This window comes from Alnus glutinosa, chromosome 13 (assembly GCF_958979055.1).
Source record: "Alnus glutinosa chromosome 13, dhAlnGlut1.1, whole genome shotgun sequence".
NCBI lineage: Eukaryota > Viridiplantae > Streptophyta > Magnoliopsida > Fagales > Betulaceae > Alnus > Alnus glutinosa.
The window spans coordinates 9,787,417-9,812,529 of NC_084898.1; the positions used below are offsets into that span (position 1 = coordinate 9,787,417).

Below are 25,113 nucleotides of genomic sequence, written 5' to 3' on the forward strand. Positions count from 1 at the left end.
AGTCATAAACTCTCAATCATATATAAGCATATTCAAGCAATGCACAATGAACTGAGATATCAGGCAAAAACAAATGCAATATCTAAAGGCTTATTAAAAGAAAAAATAAAATTCTACATCTTCTCCCCCAATTTTTTTTTTTTTTAATGAAAAACAATAAAAAGCATGCTTCAACGGTAAAGAAACAAAACTAAACCTATCATGTGTGGCAAGATTGAACCTGTCCTCAAGGAGAAAGGTTCAAAATTACCAAGACAGAAAAGCAGCCGCCCGACGTACGTTTTCTGTCATCCCTAAATAGTACCTGCAGAAGTTTCTCAAGACAACATGAGAAAACAATGGGGATAAAACAATAATGGTTCCTAGATTGCGAGGCAAACAACAAATGTTATGGAGAAAAACAAAGCAATGCAATCAAACCTGATGCTCTAGGATTAGGAACCAAACCCTAGGCATGTGTATTCTCACCATCTAGGTGAGTCCACTCCCCCTCAAGGGGTGAATGGCTTCATCCTTTCTGACCCATACCTGCTTTCCCGGTGGTGGTTGTTGACAGGCCTTCATTTGGGGATTCATCCACCTTATCATGCTCTACATCAACATAGGCAGCTCTTTATAGAATTGGTCACTCTTAGGCTTCTGTGACTTGTTCATGTAGTGCCTTCATTTGTTTGTCTTGGGTTTGCCATTCTGATTGACAAGAACAAATCACTGCTGTTGCCGCTGATGCTGAGGAGCCTGATGTCGTGGAACTTGATGCCGTGGGGCCTAATGCCATGGAGCCTGATACCAAACCAGAGGTCTAGTGCCAAATGTAGTTTGTCTTGGCAACTCCTTCTTGACCTTCGATCTCTGAGCTTTGAGAAGTGAGCAATGGGGTCGGAGGTGACCACTTAAACCACAGTGGTGGCATATAGGAGGATTTCTAATGGTAGAAAGAAAATTAAGATTTTGAGACATAGCCATAAAAAAACAGAAGTAAAAAGGATTACACTCAAGAAATAAATCTAAACAGAGTGTACCAAGCTCTGATACCAAATGAAAAAGTAAATTGACTTCTAATTTACCGTGTGTGTGTGTGTAACGTGTAACAAAATATCAAAAATGCAGAATTAAATAAGACAGATATTTTGTTAACAAAGTGGAAACTCAATAAAGAGAAAAACCATTCGGGGCAGCCAAACCCAGAAAATCCACTATCAAAAGACAAAACTAGTACAAAGATAGTAACACTCACATACTCGAAGCAGCAATCGTATCTTGCACTTTGACACGTAACCCAACGTAAACGTCTTCCAACCAAGTCTTCTACTTGAAGGGGTCTTCTATGGATTCCTTTACCTTAGGGCTTTTCCCTAAGATTGACTTCAAACACGAGCATAGCAATAGCACACTGGCAGCAGCTTGAAAGCTACAGATATTCACAATATCTCCTTAAACACTCTTTCTAAGCTATAAAGAATTCAATACCGAATTCCGTAAAGAATACATGCCTAGAGACCTCTATTTATAGGCTAAGAAGACCTAAAATGAGTCTGTCTCTGATTTCTCTAGGCAACGTCCGGACGAAAGCATTGAGCACTCGGACAGTCTTCTGTGCAACCGGCTTTCCATAACGTGCTTCATGCATTTCCATATTAAGGCCGCGTCCAGACGGTGTTGCCCTAGAGTCCGGACGGTTGCAACTCTGCTGCACTTAACTTCCATAACAAGGACAGCGTCCAGATGGTGTTGCCCTGACGTCCAGACGATTGCGATTCTTCTCCACATCTTACCTTATTAAGGACCTCGTTCGGACGGATACAGTTGTCTTCCCATATACATGTCTGTGAAGGAAAACCTAATTCTTCTTGAACTCTGAAGAGCGTCCGGACGAATGCAAACTTGAACTGTTCTAAGCTTTTCGACATTGATGGGCATCCAAACGCATGATTGGGCCGTCCGAGCGGAAACTTGGGATCTGACTTCTCTAAGTTGGAATCTGCACAGAATCTTCTTTGAACATCTTGAAACACTTTTGAACTGAAGACTCTAAAAAATACGGCATCCTTGATTAAAACAACAACTATACAAGATAGTGATTTTGTCAAACAAAATGTAGCCAACACAAACTAACATAAGCCTATAAATAGAGGCCTTTAGGCATGTATTTTTTACAGAATTCGGTATTGAATTCTCTATAGCTTAGAGAGGGTGTTTAAGGAGATATTGTGAAGATCTGCTAGCTCTCTAGCTGTTGCCGGTGTGTGGCTACTTTGTTCGTGTGAAGTCTAGCTTAGGGAGGAGACCTAAGCTAAAGGAATCCATTGAAGACCCCTTCAAGTAGGAGACTTGGTTGGGAGGTATTCACATTGGGTTACGTGTCAGAGTGCAAGATACGATCACTGCATAAAGGTATATGAGTGTTACTGCCTTGTTATTAGCTTCGTCTTCTAAATAGTGAAATTCCTAGGTTTGGCTGCCCCGGAGTGGTTTTTCTCTTAATTGAGTTTCCACTTCGTTAACAAAATATCTGTCTCATTTAAATTTCGCACTTATGATATTTTGTTACACATTGTACACACACCACACCATAAATTAGAAGTCGTTTTATTTTTCAGCAACCTTACATGGTAGTGATTTTGTCAACAGAGTGTAACAAATAAAACTAACACATTCCATCGAGAAGTTGGTTTGCCATCGTCTTCACACGATGGCAACTCAACAATGATAGCTCCACATTATAATCCCTCTGTATCATTTCCTTCAACGCCTTCGCTTTAAAATCTCTTTGGTCTCGAAAAATATCAACATATCTATGTGCAGGCCACCTTATATTTGCCTTCTTGTTGTTGTAGTCGCTGCCACAGTTATGCTTTGACTCGAAAGTCTTGATCTGAAAATATTTTTTGCAATTAGACCAAGACCCATGTATTTTCCATCCACATTGTTTCTTGAAATAGGCAGATACTCACTTTTTCTCGTTGTTCAGATACTTATAATCGAAGGAATTCTGCACTGCGAATACTTGTAACGCTTCCTTAAATTCAGTTGGGTTGGCAAACCTCAACCCTACTTCCAAAGCCACTGTCTCACTCAAGTCCCGCTTTTTCCTCCATTCCGGGTATCTTCTCCTAGGTCGTCTACGTGACCCTTCACCTTCACTGCCTTCTTCTTCGCTGTCTAAACTGTCAAAGTTCTCACTATTATTAGATTCCTCATCCAGATCATTTGCTTCAACAACTCCAATATTCAATTTATAATCTTTATCCCACAAGTTAAACCATTTTTTTTGTATCATCCCTAAGTCCGTGCACTTCATGTAGAACATCATTAGCTTTACCTATAAAGATGTCCTCCTTCTCGCCGTTAGTCACTTTAAAATCACTCAACTCGATGTCCTCCTCCTCCCCCTACTCATCAACCTGTTGTGATGGCTACTGCAGTTGCTACTGTGGTGCCTACTGGGGTTGCTGAACTGCTGGCTGTTCTTCTTGCTGCTGTGGTGGCTGCTGAGGTTGCTGCACTGCTAGCTGTTCTTCTTGTTGCTATGACACATTGATTTCCTCATAGTTTATCTCAACCTCTGAAGGAGTATGAGATAAAAGCAACACTAGCTGAACCACTTCAATGGGAACTGGTTCATTCAGTGCTTCTTCATCTACAAATACATGCAGCCTCTTCCTGCCAAAATTTAATACCCCTCTGAGAATATTCATGAAATCCCTATAGTTAGTAAGACCACGTATCTACTCGTTACTCTCGTCATCATAGGTGTAATACATAGAAGGAATACCATTGTACTAGTACCCACAGTAACATTCAAGTATATTGGTGAGGTCTCAAAAGCACCATCGATTTGCATCCAGACAGTCTACTATCATAGTGTCTCCTCCAACATACGCCATCCTGGGTCCAGATAGTGACCCATGGTGGTAAATTTTGAGATAAAAAATAGGATCAGTCATTTTTGCACCATGTGAAGTAAAGAAAGAGAATAGTCAAACTCACATCCACAATATAATGCACAAAATACAATAGTGATAATGGTTAACCCTTACTATGTGTTCATAAGTGTCGATAATAAGTGTTGATAAGTGTTACTGTGTATGTGTTGAAAACTATTGATAAAATAGTCTTATGGATAAGGGAGAACCGAAAGTGGCATTGGTGGAAAGAGTACTATTTTCTAGGATTTCCTAATATGAGTATCTTAGTGAGGACCACAAAAATCAACTTCCTTTTTTGGGTTCCACCAATACCCGATCAGTTGTAACTGTGTTTTTCACTTTATCAAAAGTCATAGGCTTTTGTGGGCAAGGACACATTTTTTTAGTCTGGACCCAAAACACAAATGCAATAAACAAAGCTAAAGACAAAGACATGTGCAGTAAACAAATACAAAGACAATGACATGTGTTGGACAACAACCAAAGGGGCAACAAAAATGGTTTTCAATCACACAAAGTTGGGGACTTTTTGTCCTTTGCCCAACAAACGACAAAAACACGTGCTAGGAGGCCCTACCCGAACTTTATACTTTGCACAACAACAGAAGGTGTTGCTTTCTCAGAACCCAACATTTTGCCCAACAACCGAGAATCAAACAAAACCAATATATAGCACAAACAAACTTCAACCAAATACATTGTTCAAAATCTAGTGCTCAAGAAAATACCTCTGATTTAGGGTTCGATCACAGGATGGACAGAGTAGAGTAGGTTCCGAAGTATTACCTTCCAAACGGCAAGAGATAACTATGCGGAACTAAGGTCTAGCCAATTTGATGTGGGAAATCGAGAAATCGGCAAGTCTGTGCACTAAATAGGTCCGGGCAAGTTTGTGTGTGTGAGTGTGGGAGAGAGTTTGGTTCTCTAGTGCTGGAATCGGGCGACTGTTGGAAGAATGATGAAATTAGGGCTCCAATAGTAAATTTTAGTTCAATGTAAAAATGATTAAAAAAAAAACGAATTTATTTTCCCCCTAATCTATTAAAATGATGTGCCGTTCTATGGGCTTACGTGGCATCTGACGTGGCGAGCTAATGTGGCATGTCTGTTAAATTTTGACGGAAAAATAAATGAAGGTACCAATTTTGTCTTTTTCCAAAACTCAAGTACCATCTGTAAAGAAAAATGAAACTAATGTACCAAAAAAATAAAGTTTTCAAACCACAGGTACTAAAAAGGTATTTAACCCAAAAAATAAAAAATAATAATAAAAATAAATAAATAAACCTTATTTTACATACATTTGACTTGGGCCTACCAATATCAGCGGATCTTCTCCTTCCCAATACAATTAATTATGGTTGCTGATGTGTTCTCAGTTGTATGTGCGGCTCTTCTGTTGGCAATTGATGACATACATTCTCTAATCCACATCAGCTTTCGTTAGGATTAGGACTTTTTATAATTATTTGTCCAAATTTGAGAGAATTTGGACAGGTGATTGTGAGAGACCACTTATAGAACCCACCTGACCAAATAAAAATTAGATTGTCCAACTACTTATCAGGTCAGGTGGGTTCCATAAGTGGTCTCTCATAATTACCTGTTTAAATTCTCTCAAATTTGGACAAATAATTGTAGAGAATCCTAATCCCATTAGTTACCCACCACATCCTCATCTGTGTAAATTTTGGTGAATCCTATGGCTTTGAAACTGGCTGCATATGGTTTTGGGGGTGTAATGGATCCTTTATCCTTATATAGAAACGGGAGATTTAGAAAAGGATGTTCAGTTTTCAAAGCCTCTTTTTCTTGATTTTCTTGGCTTACGCAAAAATACCAGAAACAAAACCATTCTTCAAACCTGTTTAGGAATAAAGACATCAACAATCTGGTTGATTCAAAAGAATACCTAAAATTTGAAAAAACAAGAAAAACCTCTTTAATATATATATATCTATTAACCAAAAAGTTTATTGTAGGGTGGTTGGATCAACTCCAAAGGATTGGGGGTAGCTGTGAGCCACCCTGGGAGGAGGGTTGTGGGAGGCTCCCAAGCCACCCCCAATCCATGGGGTTTAAATTTCTTTCTTTTTTTTTATTTCCTCTGTTTTTTTTTTCTTTTTAAAGTTTTTTCAAGGGAAAATTTGGTTTTTCATGGGTAAAAATGAGAGCATTTAAGGTAGTTTGTGGTGGAAAAGATCGCATGCCTTGCACGTGACCCATTTTCCATCTAACATAACAGTTAGTGCTAACAGAGTGGCATTTTTGCCACAAAATGACTGTTTGATATATTCAAGTGTTATATGTGTCAGTTTGTAGGGCTCTTCTGAAAATAACTGGTATATTTTTCCCTAAATTAAATTCAACCATTTTCAATAGATCTTGATGCATAATACCTGAATCTCTAAATAACACCTTCCACCATCTTCTTCTTCTTCTTCATCGTTTTGCAAAACTCACAACATGTGGCCTTAAAGAGTTTGTGCTTTACCAACTAGATCCCGAGAACTCTTATCAACTTATGAAAAGAAGAGTACAGTAAACAACAAACTACGATCATCATGTACCATATGTATAGTTACTATGTAAATAGTAACCTTACTATTTACTTTATTAAAGTTTCAGCTTTCAGCAAAGCATCTAGTCATGAGGCACTTCAGTCCAAGCTCCTTTGGTATGTTTCACCCTAGTAAGAGCAAAAGGAATCTACTTTAGACAAGCGAATCTACTTTGGACAGCACTCAGGAGACAATAGGAATTCAATAATTTCATATCAATTAAGCACTCAAGCTCCCTCCTATAAAAGGATCCTTACTCAGACGTTCAAGGCAAACTGAAAAATACAACCTACTTCTGTTTTTTGAGATCCTTTGCTACCCATTACAAAATATTGTAATCTACTTTCGTAAGCCTTCAGAAATCATGTACACAGACGTTTTCAACGTTATGATATTTCATTAGTAAACCTTAGTATCTGTAAGTATTTGATTATCAGTAATAATCAAATTCAGTTATTTTCTAATACCATATGTTTATTATTGATCAACGATATGTATGTATGTATATACATATTGGCTCAATTCAATCTTTCTAGTCCTAGACACTTATTCAATCAAATATCGCTCAATGAATGCTTCTCAAATAGGATCAATTGATATTTTTTTTTTTTGTCGTACGAAGAAATAGTTAAGTGCTCATCTTTCAAAGGAAATAAATGACCCTTCCTCAAAATCAAGTATTTTTTGGGACTTTCATCGAACACTTGATACGTGTTGCAAGTGTCTTCACTATGTGGCAAATAACGTACTTTTAAGATATCTTCACCGTCGAGGTAATCATCGTAGATTAGCCAGAAATCTCAATCCACTGAATACTGTCCTTCAACTTGCTCGTCTTTTACGGCCTCCTCAACAAAACATAGATTTTCTTTTTCCTCAACTGTGCTTTCCACCTCCACAAGGCGTGGATTTTGGTGGTTATTGTTGTTAGAAAGAGGCAGTTAAGGCAGTAACTCGTTGAGTCAAAACCATAATTTGTTGTTACCGTTGATGTTGCCAGGTTGTGACTACCACAACCATTTGTTTTGGCCAAAGGATCAATTTGTCGTTGCATCTTGGCTCTGTTCGTTACGTCTCATCTTTTTGGTGGGATGGGAAAATGCAGTAATTATATGACGAGAATGGGATAGCATCATGCCATCATTAGAGAAAGAGATTAGTTAAACTGAAGGCAAAAAGACTCTTGAAAATTTTGTGGTGGAGCACAAAAAACTCAACAAAGATACACTGATGAAAAAGGAGGAAAGACAGATTAAAATTCACAATTTTTATTCAGTAAAGATAAGATCTGCTTGGCAGGGGATGGGATGGGAACACCTCAAACATTTGGGGGAGGCCAAATCTTCCCAAATAACTCTTCCACTCGCTTCGCTTGATTAACATAACCTTCCAGTCCAGCCCCCAGAAGCTCCACAGCTGCTGGTCCCATAGCTGGTGCAAGGCTTAATTGGTCCCACTTCACAAGCTGAATATGAAGAGAGAATCAATTACCCATTTAAAAGAGTAATGAGAGAAATCAAAGTAAAGCAGGAAATTTAAGAAGGCACCAGGGTAAAATCCAATCATCATTACTTTTTAATAGTCCTGTTCAGATTTGATTCACAAATGCTATGAGCCCTCGCATAGCATTAGCAACCATGAATTCGTCAAAGCTTTTCTAAGTATTCTGGAGAAGTATAGCAGAAGTAATGAGATAAGTATTCAAAACTTTCTGCACCCTCAAATTCAAAAGGTTTTTGTTAGAATCTGACACTAAAAAAACATATTTTACAGTAAACAGGAGATCCTTTTTGCATACTGTGTTGACAGCAACCAAGTATAGCAGAATTGGCGGTGATGATGGCAGCCACTGTGGTAGTAATAGCACAAGTTCATGGGTGATGGAAGCAATGATGTAGGATGAGGACATTATGTCTCTGTTTCCTAACAACCTAATCAAGGGAAAGAGGCATCTTGGCAGTGGTGCAATCCATCAAAAGATATGACAACGATAATGGCTATTACAGAAATACAAGGGAATGCCATAATTTTCTCCTATAAAGTTCAAAGGTAAGGTAATATGATAACTTCTGTTGGGCGAGTAATAGGCAATGACTGACCCTTCAAAGGTAAGGTAATATGATAACTTCTGTTGGGCAGGCAATAGGCAATAAATGACCCTTTAAGCCAATATAATGGCTTGGTAGGTTTTCCTCTATTGCAGTTCAGCATATATCCATGTCAAATGCACACATCCATAGTTGTAAAGCCTTTTGGTTTTCTAGGTAGCCATTATTAAAGCCAACATATATAAATCCTGATGAAAGTTGGTGTGCTAAGACTACCCCATATAATGTGCTGGTGAACACTGACGGAGACAGGGGGCCTGAGACAGGGGTCCTGGTGGGGGCCATGCCAACCCCCCCGCGAAAAAAAAATAAAAAATAAATTAGTAGAACATGGTCCTTTCAAAACTCTGGAAAAAAAAATTTAAAAAAAAAAAAAAGGACTCGAAAAAGAAAAAGTCATGACCCCTACACTAATATAATACTATTAAAATTGTGTTGTTCTCATTTGTTTCAATAAGTGTTGTATTTATTTATTTTAGTTAATGCAATGTAGTCAATCTTTTTAGTCTGATGGTATAGGAAGAAAATTCTTCTTAATTCTTAAGAAGAATAATGAAAGGAAGAAGATTGGTTAGGATTTAAATGGATTGCCTTTAGAAATAACTTTTGTTTAAAAATGTTAAGAAAAGATATTTTTGCATGTGTGCATCTAGAAACTGTATTAATTCCCTTCTAAATAGAAAGGTTTATTTAATTTATTTAGACGTATGTGTTATGTGTGGCACTACTTGTACGTAGGAAACAGTCTAGTGAGATGTTAAAAAACCGTTCTCCTTTTATATGTTGAAAGATATGGTTTGTGGGGCTAAACAAGTTGCAAAATTATAAACCCCCCCCCCCCCCCCCCCCCCCCAAAAAAAAAAAAAACAAAGAAAATAAGAAAAACAGAGGAAAAAAAATTTGTACAAGAAAGTTAAGTCCATACTCTTAGTTTTCGGATATGGAAAATTTTCTTCTTTTTTTTTTTTTTTTTCTTTTACTAGTTTTTCGATATGTTGTGATTGACAAAAATTCTAGGTCACCTATTTCTTGACTCTTGTTTATTACGTTGTTCGTCAGCTTTCTATATATTAGTTTGGCACCCTCAACATATAAAACCTGACTCCACCACTGCTGGTGAAAACATTAGATCAATATCCTGCTTTTGCTGTTGTATTATTAGCATCTTTAAAGGAGACAACCTTGATACTAAATTTTGTGGTCATAAGGTAGTTTGTTTGGTTCCTTCCCTTACAATTTTATTAGTTCAACACAAAATCTTGATGCTCAAGAAGAAGAATGAGAATAGTAAAAGAAAGCAGACCTCTTCTTTGCTGAAATTGTAGGTCACAGCAGACTGTGGAGAGAGTCTCCTAACAAAGGAGTACTTCTCATCAGGAGCAGTAACGGACTCTTTGAGAGATTGCAGTACCTTCAACGGTGCAATGATGTAGTCAACCCTGAGTGCGGACAAGCACAAGCATAAAAGGTTATTACAAAAAAGACTAAACAAATATGTATGAGCAAAGATGATTCATATGGTTACCCTAGAAGACTAAATAAATCTTGCTTGTTCCGAACTGCTGCAGCCATCAACTTCGATTTATATCCGTTCTTGTGAATATAATTATAAGCCTTTGTCACCTGTATGGATGGATAATATTATGTTCGATTCAGGCTTTTATTTTTCTTCAAAGGTTGTTAAGTAGACTCAAGTCACTTGAACTAACAAACATGGTACCAGAAATTTAATCAACTTAGCAGACTTTCTTTCAATGCTGAAAGAAATGCCCTTTAGAATAGTTTCAAAAGGCTATACTAATCATGTTTTGATGTATGAACCATAGATGGTGAAACAAAACATGATGTACAAATAAATTTACACCTCCACTTGCAAAATTTGAACATCAGGACAAATATGTGCCACAAAAGTGAAAATGTGAGGTCGCAATTGGCTCAAAATGAGGGAAATCTGGTGAAGTGGAACTATGGTCACATGCAACAACCACCAATTACAGCTCCTCAGCTCCAAAAGGGAATAATATGGTCCAATTTGGAGGTGCCTTATTAACAAGGTGAAGGGCAAGACGCATAGACATAGTGAGAAAGGGCATAATGAAATTTGAATTTAACAAAAAATATATTCCGTAAAAATAAATAAATAAAATAAAATAATTGATGAAATAAGATTGGTGTTGTGTTAAGCAGGGAAAAATATTTGACAAAGGAAGAAATTTGAAATAAGAAAAAATCATGTGGAAAAAAAAAAAGCATTCAGCATAATATTGTGATACTCTTCATAACATTGATTTAACCAGTCAGGATGAGGGTCAGGAGCATATAAAATTCAAAATTAAGTAATAAAATAAAATTTATTACACTTCAATTAGAATGCCATTTCCTTTTAGTTGGTTCAGTAGGAATCGAACCTAAAATCTCTCCAAACACTTGTTAAGTCACACTTATCCTAAAAGTTTAAGCTAATAGAAAGAGATGATTTTAATAATTTAATTTATATTCTAACACTCTCCCTCAGCTCAAACTTTCTTTTATTATGTGAGGCCCAACATGTGAAATATTTAATTGAAACGGGAGATGAATTAATGGAGTTCAAGTTCGAACTCATGACCTCTACCTCTGATACCATATTAAATCATTATTTATCCTAAAAGCTTAAGCTGATAGAAAGAGATGATTATAATCATTTAATTTATATTCTAACAACACTTACCACCTAGCCAACACCCAGGAGCTATGTGAAGCCACTTTTGCCGACAGACCCAAGCAACCACAATCTCAATTTGTAATATGACACTTAATAAGACTTATAAACACAAAGTGCTTTCTTATATAATACCAATAAACAGCGCGTCACTAAAATCAGCACCAAAAAAAAAAAAAAAACTTGTTGACTATATTGAATTAACAATCGAATCAGAAGATCGGAGTCATTTTACTAACCAAAGCCAGCCCTGGATCCTCTCCTCTTTTGATAGCAGCTTCAATCTCAGGGTCACCAGAATGGTTGCGTGCCCAATCCTGAAGGAGGAGTGCACTTTAAAAATATAAAAACAAAAGGTTCTATAAACAATGTAATACACAATAGATAGAAATTACCCTTATACGGCCCACAAAAATCTGAATAACAGAAGCACCAGCTTGGGCTGCAGCTGCAGCTTGAGCAAAGCTGAAAAACAGGTCAAAACCATATATGATTAAGAAACATCAGAAGATATAAACGGTTGATTAAATTAAGACTGCAGGATAATAGCAAAAGCTACTTAAGACAAACTGATGTGCTTAAATGATGGGGAAAATCATACATTAGCATCAACCTTGTCTGTTTTTAATTAAACCAAATCGCTACTGTGACAACAGACTAGAAAATATATTGGGAAATATCAAACGCTCATGAGAATAACTATGTAATCCACATAAATCTCTTAAGTAGTTACCCAAGCTAGAAATCAACATCATAGATAATATTAAATAATTTCAAGAAGCAACAAAGATAAATCAATACATGATATGGAGAAATCAATCACGCAACCCACCAGAAGGGAGAAAAGGAAAAGGCAATCTTGTAGAAGTAGGTCCTAGGCATCTAGCAAATATGTAGTAAAAATTAGATGCAAAAAAAAGATAAGAATGAAGGCCCAAATAGTGACCATAGCATGAATGACAGTCCAGAACCATGGGATGAGTAACCGCACACATTAACTGAATAGAAAACTTCTGCCAAAGAAAGAACACCATAGGCCAGGGCAGTACCAGGATTCTAGAATTGGAGGGGCAAATAGAGAAGAAATTATTTATAATTTAAGATTACAGGGGAATCTGTGTAATAGATAAATGCAATAACCCCTGAGGGTTGCCCCACCCTTACAACGCATAACTGCCCCTAATAATAGGGGTTTACATACCCTGAATCCCTGATTGTACCACACAATGTGCAATACTGTTCAAATGTGTCAAATTTAATCTTTCTAAACTTTAAATCAATGACTTATGACTTATGACTTTATCATTATAAAATTTTCCCAGATAAAAGTACATATAACAGTATGGAGACAAGCTTTTAGTCATTATAATCAAGTGTTGACATCATTTGATTGTTATACGGAAGTTTCAACTCGCGCCATTATACATCATAGTGTATACCTGTATACAAAAGTCAAATGTGTCTGTATGCCTTCAGATTCCAGCAATCTTGAGGCCTCTATTCCCTGTACAGAAAGCCAACAAGTGATGGGCAAAAAGGAATGGAAAGATCCGTCAGCTTCTGTGGACCAAGTCTACAAAGAAAGTTCTTAAGATTACCAATAGAAACGTATTTTTCTCAAATACTCACTTGCCAAGTTGAAGGAATTTTAAACAGCAAACGCTCAGGAGGCACATTAATTTCATAATACAATTTCAACAAGTCATGCACCTGTATAATTTGGTATGACGCAAAAATTAAATTGCATAAGGTAATAACCAATAAAGGAACAGAGACAGATTGCCATGGAAATTTAGGTGAATGAACATATATTGCACCTAAGATACAAAATACAAGATCACAAACAGGAGCCAAAAACATGACAGAAATGTCTCTCGTGAACCCATGTACACTTTGCATCTAAGATATGAAAATGTTTAAAAAGGAAGTGTATACAGAGTATTGTTTTAGAACTTAAAATTAGAAGTGTTTCTCTAGACACCATAGGCCCTATGCACTGTCTCTTTCTACATGCTTGTTTAAAATCTTACAATAGAGCTTATGTTTCCTTTGAGCAGCACATCTTGGTCTTTTCGTTTCTTTTTTTGAGAATTGATACAAATCCATCCTCTACCCAGTTTCTACCCATCTCATTTTCAAATCTGCCATTAGAATCGATTAGCTCAACTAGACTAGTAAAACAAGCAGGTCTTGGGTGGTTTAACTAGAGCAGCGGAAGGCTAAGCAAGAGATCTAGCAGCAGTAGAGCAAGCAGAGCTGGGTAATAATTTGGTAAGGCTAGAACAAGCAAGGGGATTGAGCTGCCAATGCTAGAAAGCCGTTGCGCTAACGAACAAGCAACGGACGAGCGAGAAAGCCGCTGAGTATTAGCGCATTCGTTTTCTTTCTGCATTTGTAGGACCCACATTGGGTCCCATAAGCTCAATGATGGATTTCAAACTTAATTGTATGGAGATGGTTAGGGGATGGATGTCTAACATGCCCCTTTTTTTTCTATCATTTTCTCTGCATAAGACAACATCATTAGCATTCATGTGCAAAAACATGACAAGTCATGTGAAATATATCAAGTGGAACTTCAATAAATAAATAAATTGAACTCAGATAATAGAAAGTGGAAGACATCAATTTCCTCTCAACTTGTTTATTTCTTTCTTCCTTGATCTCACACTTCCACACCACATCTCAGCATGGTCTTTCCTTCTAACTGGATTTCTTGATGCACATATCAATTTGAAATGACATAAGATTTAAAAAGGACTAACAATGTGAAACTCCATCCTTTGCCTAGCGCCGTTTCAACATTCCTAAATATCAAAGCCCATATAAACGGGTTTTCTTCATGATGCCAATCTACCAAAATCAAATAAATGTGGAAGACATTATTATGAGAGAAAGAACAAATCTAGATTGCCACTTCAATTGAGCATAACCCAAAAGCATAATTAGGGATTGATTTAGCAAGCAAAAAATGATTTATGGGAACTGAAATCAACAACCAAATCATAAACTATACTCTATTTCAAATACAAAAAGTTAAGCATTTTCTTTAAAACCATAAATCAACATAACAACAGTTAAAATAAACCAACCTTCCTGATAATGCCATGCGTGTCATAAGCAAGACGTGCATCCACTTCAGTTGAAACTCGACCAGGAACTAGTTTTGCCAAGTCACCACCAACATTCACCAAAGCCTACACATCCATGACTTATTTGTAAACCAGTTGATCAATTTAACCAATTAAATTCATATCTTACAATTAAGGTATATGAAATCCAACCTTATTAAAGAAACAGGACAGTCTCAAATCAGAGTTTTCTAGCCCATAACATCCTGAATCCGCCAAAGACATTTCAATAGCATTCTACGCAGAAGAAAATTAATCAATTAAGCAACATAAACACCATATGCTATTTCAATATCAAAATGCAAATACCAAATTAATTTTTTTTTTTTTTTTTTTTGTTCCCTTTTTATGAGGTTTGAATCCTTACTCTAAATATGGTATCAGGAAGGCTACATATACCCAAAAGGAGCGCCGAGCTAACAGTGGCTGCTGTTGGAGGAAACCTAGATTTCAAATAATGCAAAAACCACTTATAAGAACACTAGCTCTTCATTACATTGCTCGGAAAACGAATAAAACATAAATAACTAATCTAATTAAGTGGAGCTAGACTGAGCTTGATGAAAGTTTTTCCTTTCGGTTTATCAGGGTTTCTATATTTGCTAAGCAGATGAGAGTCAAATTAATTAGTACCATTCCCAAGAAAAATAACAACAATTATAGTAATTTCTGGCAAAACAACAAACGTTACAAAACCAAACAGAGCATTGCATTTAAAACTTAAACTTCCATTTCCAGCTCAGAGAAAAAAATAAAAGATAAAATAACAAGGAGAAGGAGAAGAATCAAATACCTCTCGAAATCATCGAAAATGACGGTGTCGGGAACGATCTCGCTGAAGCTCGACACCGTATCCAATTCAGTGATTGGACCTAAAAAACCCACCAATTACTTCAACAACAACAATAAGAAGAAGAAAATCAAAAATCAAAAAAGAAAACAGGAAACAGAGATTGAATCAAGGTGTATTTAAATCGGAAAGAGATATAACCAGCGTCGAGCGACGACGAGGAAGCTCGAATTCGCGGAAACGATCTTTGAAACTTGAGAAGCTCCAGATTAGCAGCCGAGAAGCTCAACCTCCTCCCCTGCCATGAAAACCAACTCACTCACTCATACACAGAAACACACAGATACATACATACATACATACATACATTCGTAAATTCGTACGTACGTACCTGGAGAGACGAAGAGGAGAAGAGAGCTGAGAAGGGCGGAGATTGCAAGGAGATTGACATTTTGTTGGTTTGGGTTGGAACTTGGAACCCCCTCAGTTGGATGGAGTCTCGAAAAATGTATCACCTCCATATTTCTCCTCTGTTTATATGACTTTTATTGAGCTATTTTTAAATTCTGTCCATTTCTTCTCCACTTTTTTTTTAAAATTCATTATCAAATTTATAAGATCCACACGTACGCTTAAATTTATTATTAAATCGGTAGAATTTTACATTTAAGATCTATAAATCTAATGGAAAATTAAAAATGAAATGAACAACAAAAAAAAATGAATGAAGTTGGACTTTTTTTTTTTTTTTTTTTTTAACGTGGCCACATAAGAGGGGATGAGGGATTCAAACTAGTGACTTTCGCTTCATGAGGCGTGATCCCAGCCGATTAAGCTACTCCTTAAGGATGATTAGAGTCTTCTTGGTGTCATCCTATATGTCATGTGACTTTTTAAAAAAATTATTGAGTCAAAATTTAATAATGATCATATCAAATTCAATTGTGATTTTAAAAGTCACATGACATTTTGGAGAATACAAGGAAGACTCAAGTTCTCCTTATAGCATTATTCTTTTAAGGAAAAAGTACACATACCTCCTTTAAATTACCACTCAATCAATTGTCAACATCTCTCTCAAACAGTCAAACTACTAATTGTGTCAATGCTCCCCTCAAACTATCAAAACATGTCAATGTCCTCTTAAGACCAACAAAAAACACAAAAAATGACCTTATACATTTGAAAAATAAAAATAAAACAAAATAAAAATAAAAACTACAAAAATAACTTTTTAAAAAACGAAATTTATTTTTTTAAAAAAAAAATTAAAAATAAACAAACAAACGAACATATGAGGAAAAAAAAAACTGCTTTTCTTTTTTTTTTTATTATTTTAGATTTTTTAAATAATTTTTTAGTTTTTTTATTTAATATTTTTATGAAGAGTATTTTTGTCATTATGGAAGACATTGACATTTTTACTTAGTTTATAGGATGAGATTAACACAATTAATAGTTTAAAAGGACATTAAAAATAAAGTGATGGTTTGAGTAGGTTATGTGTGCTTTTCCTTTCTTTTAATATGTTCCACCTATTGATATTTTTAGCACAAGCTTTCTCAGTTGAATTATAAACTTTCATTTTCTCAACATATTTTGGTGTTTGAAATTTCAGCAAGGCTTTGTAACACTTTTAGAGGAACTATAAAGATAAGGAGAAAACTTCAAAAAAATGTCAAAAACTAATTTTTCTTCCCAACTTCATTGAACCATCCTATCATGTCTTTGCACTTGGCGGAGTTTGAGATAATATTTGAAGTTAAACGAAAAATTATCCCATCTTTAACAAAGGCTATTAACTTGCTATTTGGGAACCAAAATGCCAACGAAGAAAAAAAAAAAACACATGTATTTTATCCTCTTTGTCATAAGATTTTTAAGGTTAAGAAATATGCAACTTGGAATAATCGCTGGTTTTGTCGAGGGGCATCTCGGACACATATTAAGATGCATTTTAGTAAGTTAGTTCCATCCAAAAGAGAAAAAACAAAATCCTAGTTTTATATATATATATATATATATATATATATATATATATATTTGTGGAGTTAAGTGGGGGCTTGATAAGAACTTAGCCTTCTTGTATTCTCCGTTGGGCCTTCATGCGAATCAATTTCTTTATTCTAAGCAAGCCCCAAACGATTAGTTTCAGCCCACAAACTAAACTACTGTGGCTCCACAATTGAGTGCAAATGTTTTGATATTTTTCTTTTAATAAAATTAATATTTCATTTGTTTTGCTGTAAAATGGTTTTTAAAAAATAATTTCGACATTTTTTGGTATTTGGTGGGGGCAAAACTAATAGTCAATCGAAAAATAATTTCCGTTTGACAAAAAATGTTTAATAAATTTTGAAAAATGATTTATGCTTTTTAAAAGCGTAAATTATTTTTCCCAGACAACAAACTCATTCGACTCTCTCTTAAATGATGCAATTGACTTTCACGTTCAAGTAGTCGACCGCCACTGAAATTTGGCCGGTACCAGAATCCGACAACGTCCAGCCACCTTCTCTAGAATCCGGTCAGCCCAGATTCCGGCAACCAGAACGGTCGGATTCTGGCCAGCTGGTCGAGATCTAGCCAGGTTCCGGCTAGAACGGTTGGCTTCCGGCCTACTGGCCAGGATCTGGTTATGTGTCAAATTCCAGTAGTTTTTGCCGGATCCCAGCACAAATGGCCAGATTCCAACCACCTTCGCCAAAAATCCAGCCAACCCAAATTTCGATAAAACTGTTCGAATTTCGGCCTTTATTCCAGAATCCGGCAACAGTAATTGGAATCCTGTCGGTCAGTGACGAAATCTCGTCACCAATAATTTTTATATTATTTTAAATTAATATTTCTATGTTGTGAATAAAAAATGATTTTTATAAGTTGATATGATTGAATGAAAATATAAAAAATATTTTATGATTTTCCGTATGCGCCAAACACCAGAAAATGTTTTTGGCAAAAAAATATTTTATTGAAAAATGACTTTACTGAAACCATTTTACGTTGAAACAAACGAAACATAAGCTCAAGTTTTTTTAACTTTTTTCTTTTGGATGAGATAACATATATTTTATTTTTAAATTAGAAAAGAGAAGTTGAAAAAGTAGAGATGAGGGATCCAATAACATTTTTTTCTTTTCCTTGGTCATTTGGTGCATAAATTAATAAAATAACTTGATTTTGGGTGTGCAGAGTTACGTATATATGAGTTTAATACTAATAAGAAGTTATTGATGTGATATAAATTAAAAAGAAGTTTACAATTTTTTGTAAAGAAAAATGAAAATATATATATATATTTTCTAGTTAAAAGTGAGGATGGGTTGGAGGGTTTGCCAAAAAAAGCCCTTAGTATCTAACCGGAAACAAGAGGATAATGTAATAAATAATTACAAAATTTCAAAGTTTTTTTTTTTTTTTACTATTATTTAGAAATTTTGAATAAAATGCATCTTATTAACTCGAACAAGAATTACAAAATAAAAATTAAAATAGAAATAAAAATGTTACTCACTCCTACTTCTACACACCCTTAGGTAGGTTTCAAAACAATCATTGAATTAAAATTTAATAAAGATTCGTATCAAAGCTAAGGGTGGTTTTAAAAGTCACCTAAAGATATGGAAAAGTGAAAGTATATTTAGCTTTACTTGAAGTTGTTGAAATTAGTGATCACTCAACTTCTTCAAATCAGTGATCACTCAAAAATTCCTTCCTCATTTACTCTTATATCCTTGTTTAAAATGTTTTCTTTTTCTTTTTCTTTTTCCCATGGATTTTTCGAGGTTCAGCAAACTGAAAAACATAAGGAACATTTTCATAAAGCTCAAGGAATTGCAGTTACTCGACAGAACTCAAATTGGCTGCTGCTGGCAGGAGAGGCTACAAATAATTGAAGGTACGGCAAGAACATAAAGTTTGAATAATAATATTCCATTCCTACACTTGCTGGAAATAATATCAAATAATCAACTCAATTAAAGGGAAATAATGCCTATACTATATATAGATAATAACTACATGCTACTCTTATGAATGAATCTACAGTGCATTTAGCTCCTTCCATGTCACCAGGGAGTTGAGGAATTTCATGACCTGCAATATAATTTTGCAGAGTTCCCTCTATATCAGAGACTGCTATATACACAGAAATTGAAAGTTACATCAAAGAATATAGATCAAATTAAGTTAAAAACCTCTTCTGGGTTCCTCAGAGAGTAGAATGCATTGGTTTCCTTTGGGACAGAAGATACCAATATTCCATAACCTCGATTATCCTCCCGCAACACCTGGTGAAGTTCAATATTTGTTTTTGTTCATTAGCTGCCCTATAATATGAACATTACAAACCCGCCCCCATCAAAAATGAAGTCACACACACACACACTTGTGTTACCTTGAATGCATCTTCATCGGTCCTATCATCTCCAATGTAGAGTGGAAGCACATCATTCCTATTACTTAGCCCTGCACCATTAAGATAATGACACAATCAATGGTTACAAATATTAGGTCTAGTCGCTTGTAAGTGGAAAGAGAGGGGAGGGGTCAATACCAAGAGATTCAAGCACAAATTCAACAGCTTTTCCCTTGTTCCAGTCAATAACAGGGCGGACTTCTAAAACCTAACAAGGGAGAAAAGCAAGTAATCTGTGTTAACATGAAGAACCTAAATTTTCAAAAATTTCACAACTTCATTGTTAATCAACTTTTGCATACAAACATATATATTTAGTTAGACGGAATAATAAACACATTTTTTTAAAAAAAAAAAAAAAGAGTACCTTCCGCCCATGAGTTAATCGCAACCGAGGGTAGTCCTTTAGAATATCATGAACACATTGTGCAATAATAGGCCATTTCTGAAGTCAGAAAACAATATAAAACATGTCTAAAATTGTAAGCCAAACTACAGTTGTGCATCATGAGTTATTTGGTCAAACATGAAAAATTGGTAATCAAGCAACACAAGTAATTGTCACCTTCTTATTTACATTACGATAATGTACAGAGGCACAAAACTTGTGATTCTCAACTTTTGCGCCTTTAATCCCTTTAGTATTCTCAACAAGGGTTCTAAAAACCTGCATAAGAAACATAAATAATCAGGAAATGCCTCGATACATTATCCCTAAATTGATATGTGAACTGAAAAGGTTTATGCACCTCGTCAATCAAAGGTAAAAATTCTCTAGCGGGCTGGAAAAGATTTACCTCCTTACCCTACCAAATCCAAAATGGGAAAAACATTAACAAAATAATTTTGTGATGAAAGATTCAATAGAAAAGATCTAAAAAATTCCAATTCTAAAATCTCTTGTGCACTGAAGGGTGTGCTTGTAAAAGGATTTATCATCTTTTACCTGTTTGTCAGTAGATTTAATACAATTTGTCTGGTCATCAAACACTGTGTGACTAAGAGAGCCCAAAATGTCCATCCCATGACTACCAGCATAATAGAGTTCAGTTAGTCCTACCAACTCATAAACCTGATAGATAAAAATGGATCAGACTCTAATGGCATCCAGATGATAAATAAAGAGGAGAATTGGTGGAAAAAAAATACAAAACACTTAGATTATTTAATGAAAATACCCTTAGCTACCTTATCACGGCTTCTTCCACTGATGATCGCCGTTGGAAAATACTTGGCAACATTTCTAACAGCACAACGCATCTGACAACAATAAGTTTGATTTCATGAAACTCAAGACCGGGAAGGGAAATAAAGGAAAGAGCTATCTAGACATAAAACAAATAAACATGAAATTCTTACATCATTAGACATAATGGCACGATCTGGGTCATCTACTATTGGAGAAAGAACACCATCATAATCCAAAAACATTGCTATCTTCTTGTTCTTTGCATAATTTGTAATTTGCTCAAAAAAGTTGAGTGCTGATGGATACTTCAGCTGCACAATCAGAAAGAAGGCCACAAAAAATAAATAAATCAAGTATTATTAGAACCAACAGCAGAATAAGTAGGGTCAATCTACTTAAACTTTGAAAATAAAACGACAAATAAATTAATCAAAAGAAACAAGCATACCATCCAGGAGCAATAAGCAAAATCAGCATCATCTGAAGCAACATCAATATTGAAACCCTTAAGTAGCTTCTTCCGAGGGGGTGAAGAGGATTTCATTGCATCCAGCCAGCCATTAGATCGAACATCATCAAGCTTTCCAGGCTTTTTCCTTGGAATAGTCATATACTTAGTGGAGGAGAGCGAAGCTCCTGGCTGTGAGTAAGGCAACAAACTAGAATGGCCTAGTCTTGACTTGTTTATGGGTGCAGGATCAGTTAAAACAGGAGAAGCATGATTCGACTTCAAGTCCATGGGGTACAGATTACTTGGAATTAGAGGTTATAAAGGATTTAATCAAAGTGAATATATCAACTGCCAGTCGGTCAAAATGCAGAATCAAGCGCCTTATTCCAGATTTGTTTACCCAACCCTTTTGTCTATGAAAAACCACCTCTTCAACGTTTTCTTGTCACTGCTGCTGGGCGAGCAGTCCATCAAGCACAAGCTTCCTGGAAACTGTTGATTACATCATAGCATTATACCAACAGTTCAAATAGTTTCCAAAGAAAAAAGTCCATTAATTAAATAGAGCGCAGACTAAGAATACCTTGTCATTTCCAAAGCTACACTGCATTTATAGCAGGTGACTGGACATTTTTTGCATACAGATCTTTGAGAAAGGATTGGTATCTAGCTTCCAATAGCAGAAACAAATTTCCTAATCTCAACCTGGAGAATGATCAAAAGGAGCTACTTATTCAGCTATGCAACATAGTAACTATTGAAGTACGTAGACAAAAATGCTTTACATTGGGAAAAAATATTATCTAATAACAAGTGCAGTAGAGAACCAAGACATTTCTCAGATGACTGCAAAGAGAAACTTATTAAGAAACTAATGTTCTTGGAGACGAAATACTTTGACATTATTTGAGGTGGCCGGAATACGAATGAGTCCCAGAAGAAAAAATAATCGTAATAAAAAAAATGCAGAAGCAATGATGCAGAGAAAGGGGCAAAAGGTTAAAGCATTCCAGGAGAGCTAATATCCTCAGGGGATGAGAAAGCAAGTACATAATGGAAGAGTAAAAACTAAAAAGAAACTCCTTGTAACAACTGTTCTGACCCAGTTTAGTCAATTCAAACATTTGAAAAGATACAATCGCAAATTACAAATGAATTACTGGCTTCAGGTCATACACAGATTTTAGATACCAATATAACTAAACTTAGAACATTAACATGCTCACACCATAAATTGGAAATACCTAAATTCTGGGGATGGGAAAATAGCGTACGCAAGACACAACCAAAGTCAGTTTAGCAATTGAATGTATTAATAGAAAGCAAATGAACCACTTTTGGTCAAAAAAAGTTACCACTCTTTCATGTTTGACCGATTCAATCCCCATCAACAGATTATTTGTCAAAACGATGAAGTAATTCAAGATTACAATAAAAGTTTCTAATGCAAGTGGCAATTTTTTTGAAAACAGGCTATATTTTATTTACTCTTGACAGGGATAGCGATCCTATAAGAATTTCCAAAAGAAAACGACTACTACCTGTCTTGCCTAAATTATTTTTTATAGGAAAATCACTTTGACCAGAAACTTATTTCGAGAGAATAATTTAAGTCAGATCTAATGAGGCAGGTTTTCCCAAGGCTCACAGTTAAGACATGATAATTACTCTCAAACAATTGTATGGAAGCAAAATTTTATAAAATAAAAGGCAACCAAAATAACAACGAGTCCTCAGCTTCTTGTTCTTTTTTCTCTCAAGGAAAACATATTAAAAAAAAATAACCTTATACTTGAATTGGGATGTGAGATACATGCTATGTCCGATAAACATGTAATTGAAAACCATAATTAAGTTCAACAAAAATGCATTTCAAGGTAATATATAACCCATTCAACATAAAGTCATAAAAAAAATTATGCAACAACAATTAATATTATATCATTTCTTTTATCTCCAAATATCCCATAAGCCAGATCCGCAGATGATGCCAATATTTCTTTCGTTATCTTGTTCCATTTTGTGGATGTATCTTTTCTTGGAATAGATGTAAATGAAACCAATCTGCATACTAGTATAAATTTGATATATGTAAAAAAATATAAGCGTTATATATATAAGCGTCGTAAGTGGGCTCCAATTAAGCCTAAAAGTAGCTTTTGCTTGTAGATCTGATCTACTAGTACATCACTTTCAAATTCGTGTAAATTAAAAATTAAAAAAATTAAAATATTTTTCCAGTATCGATATGACAGTACAACTACCAAAACGAACATAAACTTAAATACCCATCATATAATAATAATAATAATAATAATAATAATAATAATAATAATAATAATAATAAAAGAAGAAGAAGACTTAGAGAGAGAGAGAGAGAGAGAGCATAATCAAAACATTAATTCTAAAAACTAAGTTGAAGGTCACAAAATTCTTCAGCCATTACCACCACCAAGTCAATGCTAGCTAATAGATACTTCTTGGCACAGTCAGAAAAGGCACCATTGAAAAATGGCACCTAAACGTACAACACATGGTTTTCTCAAACAAAAAAGGCCATGAGCTTCCTTCTTTCTATCTTCCTGTTTTTGCTCTTCCTTTTCGGATCACAGCCAAAGGAAGTGATTAAGGACACCTTGCCAAAATATTCGAAATCTTTTTACCTAGTTCACAGCATGGACATTGTTTGATGATACTTTGTTCTTCCTTTTATTTTCTCTTTTAAAAAAAAAAAAAATACTCACCAAATACTTGAAATTATTTTTACTATCAAAATACTTTTTTCCAAGAAAATAAACAAAAATAAATAAATACCATTAAAAAGCAGTAACATACGGAACCGAAATTTGAACTAAATCCAAGAAAATAAGAAAATCGACAAATGAGCTGTCAAATCGTTTCCTTTAATATATACAGCTCGACACCTACATCTTATTAAGAAAAAATAAAAGAAGAAAAGAAATTAACTCACCAAAGTAGGCAGAATCTTAATCAAACCAAATCTTCCGATTCTCCTTTAATTTTTTTCTTTTCTTCTTTTCATGTTGCAAAAACAAAAAACGCTTCGCTTTCAAATCTACGAAAGCTCACCGGCTTTACACTGTCTCAAGAGGAAAAAGCTAAAGATCCCAACACTATCGCATTTGCATTAAAATCACACGGAGGATCCGAGTTCGCTTTAAGAATACAAACAAAAAATCTCGGAAAATATATATCTAGTATATACACACATATATATACCTGATTGACGGAGCAAAGAAAAGGTAACGTTTACTTTTTTCCGCCAACCATACACGACCAGATCGAAAAGCTGAAACCAAAGACACGGCATGAATGTTTGACACCGCAAGATTTCAAACCTTCCAGAAAACAAAGAATCCAACGCCAAAAAATCAGAGGTTGAATTCTAAAAGGCGAAAAAGTTACCTTCGAGAAAATGAACGCAGCCGAGAACCCTAGAACATTACAGAGACAGGGAGAAGAGAAATGTTATAATTATTATAACTGAAAAGAGGAAAGGAAGGATTGGAAGCCGAGAAGTTCGGGTATTTATAGAGTTTGATGGCCAATGTAAGACGTGCTTAACAAGGTAACTTTGGTTGTTGAATTGGGAAACACGACCGCTATTTACCATATCCCTCCACTTTTTTAAAACAATTAATCACATTTCTTTTACTTTTAATTCCAATAAATAATTTTGCACATATGTGTACCCGTAGGGTCCCCCGAATGGGCTTCCACCCAAAGAGGTGACTTAGAACGGACACGTGTAGGTCATCTTTTGTACTTAAAATGACGACACTTGTGAAGTTTGCCAGTGACGTAGCCACGTGTCA

General features: G+C 35.3%; 2 protein-coding genes across 7 annotated transcripts; both read right to left on the reverse strand.

Annotated features, from left to right (window-relative positions):
• Positions 1-7,633: 7,633 nt before the first annotated feature.
• Positions 7,634-15,758, reverse strand: LOC133854951 (uncharacterized). Of its 3 annotated transcripts, XR_009896891.1 has the most exons (14): positions 15,612-15,758; positions 15,422-15,518; positions 15,224-15,302; positions 14,798-14,873; positions 14,584-14,667; positions 14,392-14,496; positions 12,929-13,009; positions 12,739-12,803; positions 11,695-11,764; positions 11,539-11,616; positions 10,124-10,221; positions 9,902-10,037; positions 8,063-8,156; positions 7,741-7,955 (listed from the first exon to the last, which is right to left on the reverse strand). XR_009896891.1 is itself a non-coding variant. In XM_062291235.1 (13 exons), the coding sequence occupies exons 1-13, from the start codon at positions 15,669-15,671 to the stop codon at positions 7,809-7,811; spliced, it is 1,176 nt and encodes a 391-aa protein (XP_062147219.1). In that variant the 5' UTR covers positions 15,672-15,758; the 3' UTR covers positions 7,634-7,808. The 3 variants fall into 3 exon arrangements, 2 of the variants coding, with proteins under 2 accessions (XP_062147219.1, XP_062147220.1); XM_062291235.1 differs by lacking the exon at positions 8,063-8,156 and having other exon boundaries at positions 7,634-7,955; XM_062291236.1 differs by lacking the exons at positions 8,063-8,156; positions 12,929-13,009 and having other exon boundaries at positions 7,634-7,955.
• A 3,354-nt stretch (positions 15,759-19,112) lies between these two features.
• On the reverse strand, positions 19,113-24,820 carry LOC133854890 (probable trehalose-phosphate phosphatase F). Of its 4 annotated transcripts, XM_062291155.1 has the most exons (14): positions 24,704-24,820; positions 24,518-24,587; positions 21,861-21,982; positions 21,275-21,769; positions 20,997-21,137; positions 20,826-20,897; positions 20,584-20,709; positions 20,387-20,443; positions 20,203-20,304; positions 20,005-20,082; positions 19,776-19,845; positions 19,617-19,687; positions 19,417-19,509; positions 19,113-19,315 (listed from the first exon to the last, which is right to left on the reverse strand). In XM_062291155.1, the coding sequence occupies exons 4-14, from the start codon at positions 21,563-21,565 to the stop codon at positions 19,262-19,264; spliced, it is 1,155 nt and encodes a 384-aa protein (XP_062147139.1). In that variant the 5' UTR covers positions 21,566-21,769; positions 21,861-21,982; positions 24,518-24,587; positions 24,704-24,820; the 3' UTR covers positions 19,113-19,261. The 4 variants fall into 4 exon arrangements, with proteins under 4 accessions (XP_062147139.1, XP_062147140.1, XP_062147141.1 ...); XM_062291156.1 differs by lacking the exon at positions 24,518-24,587 and having other exon boundaries at positions 24,704-24,806; XM_062291157.1 differs by lacking the exons at positions 24,518-24,587; positions 24,704-24,820 and adding an exon at positions 24,249-24,467.
• Positions 24,821-25,113: the final 293 nt, after the last annotated feature.